This window comes from Manihot esculenta, chromosome 1 (assembly GCF_001659605.2).
Source record: "Manihot esculenta cultivar AM560-2 chromosome 1, M.esculenta_v8, whole genome shotgun sequence".
Classification (NCBI taxonomy): domain Eukaryota; kingdom Viridiplantae; phylum Streptophyta; class Magnoliopsida; order Malpighiales; family Euphorbiaceae; genus Manihot; species Manihot esculenta.
Window position 1 is genome coordinate 36,210,451 of NC_035161.2, and position 6,110 is coordinate 36,216,560.

The 6,110-nt window shown below is 36.9% G+C and overlaps 1 protein-coding gene across 1 annotated transcript; it reads left to right on the forward strand.

Moving 5' to 3' along the window:
- The first annotated feature begins 123 nt into the window (after positions 1–123).
- Positions 124–1,633, forward strand: LOC110602019 (phytolongin Phyl2.2). The gene has a single exon (XM_021739584.2). It carries the CDS (start codon positions 428–430, stop codon positions 1,262–1,264), a length of 837 nt encoding a protein of 278 aa, XP_021595276.1. The 5' UTR covers positions 124–427; the 3' UTR covers positions 1,265–1,633.
- The last annotated feature ends 4,477 nt before the right edge of the window (positions 1,634–6,110 follow it).

Consider the following 6,110-nt stretch of genomic DNA (forward strand, 5'->3'; position numbering starts at 1 on the left):
AATGAATTAATTAATTTTAAAAAATTGACAGACTGGATAGTAATTTGTCCAAAAAAGATAAAGGGCACATCCGTAATTAGAAGGAGAAATGAGGGTTACTTTTACGGTAACAGCCGTTATTCTGTTTTCTTTCACCTTCCAAAGAATCCTTATTCTGTTCTCTCTCTCTCTCCCCCATTTCCAAACCCTAAAGACAGGGAGAATTGCAGAGCTTCAAAGAGAGGGAGAGAGAGAGAGAGAGAGAACCAAATAAGTATTGAAATTCATTACAGAGAAAAATCAATCAACTCAATCAAAAAGGGCGAAAATATATCATATTTGCAATGCTAAATCTATTTTCTCCATTCCAGTTTCCATTTTCTTTCAGAAATCCAGCTTTTCCATGATTGCTGCATAGAAGAAAAGGAAAGAAAAGAGAAGCCACCAAATGATTTCGAATCCAGATCTTATCTTCTATGCTTGCATTGCAAAAGGACCCACAATCCTTTCTGAGTTTTCGTCCTCCAAAGAGCCGGGAATCGAAGATATAGCTAAACAATGCATAGAGAAGACCCCTCCTCACCACTCCATGTTCTCCCATACCATTCGCAAGAAGACCTACACCTTCTTAATCCATGAACCCTTTGCCTATTTCGTCATCTTCGATGAAGATCTGGAGAAATCGGAGTCTATGTGGTTCTTAGACCGTGTAAAGATCGCTTTCGAGGAGTTAATTGCGTCCAATCCAATCAAAGATTTTGATAAGCTCACTTCCCTTTGTTTTCAAGGTCAATTCTATCCTATTTTCCGCGAGATACTTTCATTGGATGTAGACTTGATGGATTCTTTATTGGAGGAACCAAAGGATGTTAGGAATCCAAGTATAGATTCGACGAGGGGAAAGAAGTCGGTAGTGAGACCCTTGCTTTCGAAGCCGACTAAAATGGTGATGAAGAAGAAGAAGAAACCATTAGGTTGTGCTGGTGCCGGTGGCGGAGGAGAGGCAAATGGGGATCGTCATAATCTTAAGGATGGTGGTGGTGCTATGATGGATAGTAAGGTGAATCATGCGTATGAGAATGGAAATATTGTGGGGAGTAGGGAGTTTTCAGTTTCGATGTCCCACAAGAATGGTGGGTATTATTTGGCTGATAACAAACAAAAGGTCAAGCAGATTTGGAGGAAGCACGTTTGGGTGATTTTGATATTGGATTTGGTTATTTGTGCTGTTCTGTTTGGGATTTGGTTGTGGGTTTGTAGGGGTTTTAAATGCATTGATGGTTGAATTGGAATATCTTGAAATATTAAGAATAATGTGGGTGTTAGAAGAGGATTCTGCATCAGAGATCAGAGGACAAATTTGGGAGAGAAGAGTGTAAATTGGTTCGTCAGAAATTGTTGTTCCTTGTTCTGGAGTTCTGTTTGGCTTCCATTGGTAATATTTTTTAGCTTCTTGAAGAACTCTTTGGACAAACAATTTCTGGACAAGTCGTATAGCTCGTCTTCACATGCATAAATTTCTTGTATTGCAATGAAACTGTGAATACCTACAAGCTACATACAAAAATTGTGCAGGCTTTTGTCTTTTTTTTTCCAGTCTTTGTAGCTGCTGGTTATGAAATGTTATTGGCTTAAGCTTCCACAAGTTACTTTCTATAGAGCATGTCTTCTTTTTTTCACTTCCTGGTATTAACTGCAATATATTATTTTTCCTGTTATGGTGTCAATGAGTTCCTGTTAATTGTGTTCTTCTTACATTGCCAGTTCAGTGACATGCTTATGTTTACCTGTGGGTATTGACAGAATGACGTAGTTATAAGATTGTGGGTGACATTTCAGCATCCGTCAAGTTTCACTAGTGGTTCTATTGAATTCTGCATTGGTCAATCTGTTTGCATTACATTTTGTGACCATGTCGTATATGTATGATAAATTCTAGTGATATTTAGCCATTCTAGTATATTAAATTGTGCAGGGAAGTTTTTTCGCACATTTGAAGGCTGACAGATAAATTGCCCTATTTACTATTGTTCATCTCTTAATAGTCAACGTTGTAGCTTGGTGCATTTCATATTACTGCATGATATGTGGCACTGCAAGTTTATCAAGTTTAGTTCTAGAAAAACCGAAATTATTGAATTTTCTCCAGATTTTTTTTTGTAATGAACATTATGCAGAGGCTGCTTGAGCGACTCCAAAAGCAGCACCCCAGATAACAAGGTCTTATCTCTACTTTAGCATGGTGATGAGTGCATCTGAGTAAATTTGAGAGGTATCAGATTCTACTCCCCAATCCCCAGTCCAAAAATAAAAAATTTAGTGTGATATTTTCTTTTCTGCACCAAATGCTTTGTTTGTCTAATTAGCATTTTTCTTATATTTTTCTTTCCTTGCTTGTAAATAGTACCAATGCAATGGCTATTAAAAGGTTTTCTTTGCCTACCACAATGTAAGGTCGTTGCACCCTGCTAAGTTGCAGAATTTAATATTCCCCTCATTCCATCTCTTAATTTGTATTCCTTTGCTGGGTAGAATTTATGCCACCTTGATTCTTCTTCTTTGTTTGACAAAAATAGTTTATGGATGCATCTCTTCAAACTGCAACTCTGATTCTGAGCCTCTGACGAAAATAAATGAGGTGAGTAAACCAATAAATAAAAGAGATAATGTATAATGAGTGATACTAAATATTTGGGAAACTTAACAAATGAATTCCTCAATTTTGGTTTAATATGCAATTTGGTTATCCAGTTCTAAAATAAAATTCAATTCGTAGGTTTCTGAATTTTTTAGCCAGTAAAAAGTCAAGCAGTTTGGTCTCTATAGCTTACGCTGTCTTTTGGTCTTGTTTTAATTAATGTAATCTTATCAAGAAACAAAGAAATCGTAATGGTCATCTGAAGCCATTTGGTTCAAGAGGTTGGCATAAATCTAACTAATGGGTTGTGACTGTTAGTGGAAGGAGCTGGAGGGTTTAGGATCCAAGGAGTGTTGGAAAACAAAGAAGAATGAAACAATCTCAAAGCAAATAAAGCAAACATCATGTCACGTGGGAAAGGCATAAACGCAGGATCTAACTCATCGTTTCAAGTTCACCCTACTTATTTTATGAAGTATTTAACGGGTTAGGAAAAGCCCCTTGATTTTGGAAAAATAGCTAATCAAACGAACATAATTTTAATATTTTTTAAAAATTTAAAATTTTTTAGTTAAATTATTATCAACTAAATGAGGCTTTACATTAATATATATTAACAATTCAATACTAATTTATTAAACACTTGAATAAAAATCATAACTTATTTAATGTGTAAATCATAAAAATTATATCAATTAAACATAAATTAATTATATTCTCAATAATTTATTAAAAAGATAGAAAATTAATCACATTTATGTTAACTTTTTATAAATTGACAATTAAATAAGAATAACTTTATTATTTTATAAAAATTTAAAATCAAATTAATAAAATTTTTAATAGAATAATTAATAAGTTAAATGGTTTTTTAATCTTTTAACACGTAATCTGTAATACCCGACTAAATTCCGGTGTCGAAATTTCAACTTTCCTACAGAATCCCATTGAAATTCGGAATCTTGGACACCGGAACCTCTTAAAAGGGTAAAATATGTTTTTACAAAATGTTTTTCATTATTATAATGATTGGGTTTGAGTTAAAGTTTTAAAATGAAAGAAAAATATTTTTGAGGGACAAGCCCAGGTTCGGCCGCCGAACATGGTGCTGCCGTGGGAGCTCTCCTTTCGGCCCCCGAAGGTGGTCTGGTCAGCCACCTATAAGAGGCCTCCAGTTCGAAAATGGGGGAGTTTCTCTCTCCATTTTCGGGCAAAGGTGAGTTTTTGCCCTTCTTTTGATGATTTTATGTTTTTCCTTTAAATTTTCATGAGTTTTCGCTTGTTTTTGAAGTTTTGAGCTTGGATCAAAGATTTTAAAGTTTGGAAAACCGTTTCTCCTCAACTCCAAACTTGGATTAAAAATATAGATCATTGCTTTCGGTTGCATCTACCTTAGATCTTCAACAGGTAAGTGTAGATCATTGCTTTTTTATATGTTTTAAGTAAGTTTTAAAAAGGGTTAAGGATTAAAAATGTATGATATGGTTAGATCTAAGGTTATAGGCCTTGAGTTGGGTTTTGATGAATGTATGCCCTTTCTTGTGTTTTGTTGTTGTTGTTGGGGTTTAGGCTAGTTTTTATACTCCTTATGCATGTTGGAGTGAGTATGCATATTGTGGGAAGTTGAGTGTGAGGATTTGAGAGTTTTGGGGCTGAAATGCATAGGATTAAAAATATATGATATGGCTAGATCTAAGGTTATAGGCCTTGAGTTGGGTTTTGATGAATGTATGCTCTTTCTTGTGTTTTGTTGTTGTTCTTGGGGTTTAGGCTAGTTTTTATACTCCTTATGCATGTTGTGGGAAGTTGGGTGTGAGGATTTGAGAGTTTTGGGGCTGAAATGCATATGGCAGAATCGGGTTCTGCCATTCTGGAGAACCCAGGTTCGGCCGCCGAAGCAGGGTTCGGCCGCCGAACCTGCATGGGAGGCAGTCTTTTGACCGCCTAACCTGCCCCCGAAAGCAAGCACTTTCGGATCTGTAAGGGAGTTTCGGCCGCCGAACCCGCCCCCGAAAGTCCCTGACTTTCGGATTTGTGGAGGACCTTCGGCCGCCGAATCTGCCCCCGAAGGACTCCGACTTTCGGATCTGTAGAGGACCTTCAGCCGCCGAATCTGCCGCCGAAAGTCCTCTGCCCAGCCTTCCTTTGCTTGTTTTATATGCATATTTTGTGATGCTTTAGGGGGTTTGGGGGAGTGTTTAGAGTCATGTGATAGTTGTGTTGGTCCCTCATTTGAGTCCACCTGTGTAGGATCGGACCAGAGAGACCGTAGAGGCCTTCAGTGAGCCAGCTGTGTGTAACAGCCCGGACGTGAACCCCGACACTGTTACCGTTCACGGCCCAGGACTATCCCTCGCCTGGCCTCTTTGCCACCTCGGGCTTTCCACTGACGTCGTGAACAGCTCTTAACATCCATTCACCCTCACGGGTTCCTGGCAGGATTTGTCCCCTTGGGTTCTTGCATCGAATGCATCCTTCCCCAAGTGGATTTGGCCCAAATTTCCCTTTGGAAATTAGGTCGCCTCCCCCACTACTCGAACCCTTGACCTCCCACTTTAAGGGAATAGTCTTTATTGTTGATGTGGATGGATGTTGGATGACCCACTAGCCCTCAAGCATGTTATGATATGATACAGATACGGAAGACGTCGAGGGCCGGGCATTATTTGGATATGTAGAGGGTTACTGGTGACAAGTCCATCCTTAATGTGTATTGTTTGTGTTATGATGCATTTCATGAGAGCATATGTTTATTAAACTGTTTTTTATGTTCTGCTCACTAGGCTCTTATAGCTTATCCCTTTCCTCTAACCCCAGATTTGCAAGGTCAAGAATAGCTCGGAAAGTCGGCTAGAGGCTGGTATAAGCTCTTGTAATAGAATAGCAGTGGACATGTACTATGTAATGGATTAGATTTGTGTTTTGCCCTTATTTATGTTTTGTATATCTCTGTTTTTCATGATTTTTATGTAAAAGTTTTAATGATAAGTTATGTTGAACTAAGTTTGAAGCATGTGATGTTTACCATAATAGAGCATTTGATGAGGGATTTAGTGTGGGTTTTATATATACAGTTTATGATATATGCACAGGTTGAGTTTGTTATATAAAAAGTTAAAATTTTCATGAAAATGAATGATAATGAATGAAATTTTATCAAGTACACAGAATATATAGTAGGCTTGTTACGGATTCCGGCAACCTTAAATTAATCTGAATCCTAACGCCGGTAGCGGTCCGGTTTCCGCATCGTTACATAATCAATAATATAGTTAACTTTTATTTAATTTTTATAATTTTGATACATTTAGATGTTTAAGGAGTTAAAATTTTAATTCATGTATTTTTTAAATTAATATAAAATAGTATAAAAGTTTGTGTTTTAATTAATTTAAAATGGTACAAAAGTGTAAATATATTTCATTTCATGTAATAATTGGAATAGAATGGTTGAACCTTTTTGGTTTTTAGATATGGATGTGAGCAAATTTTC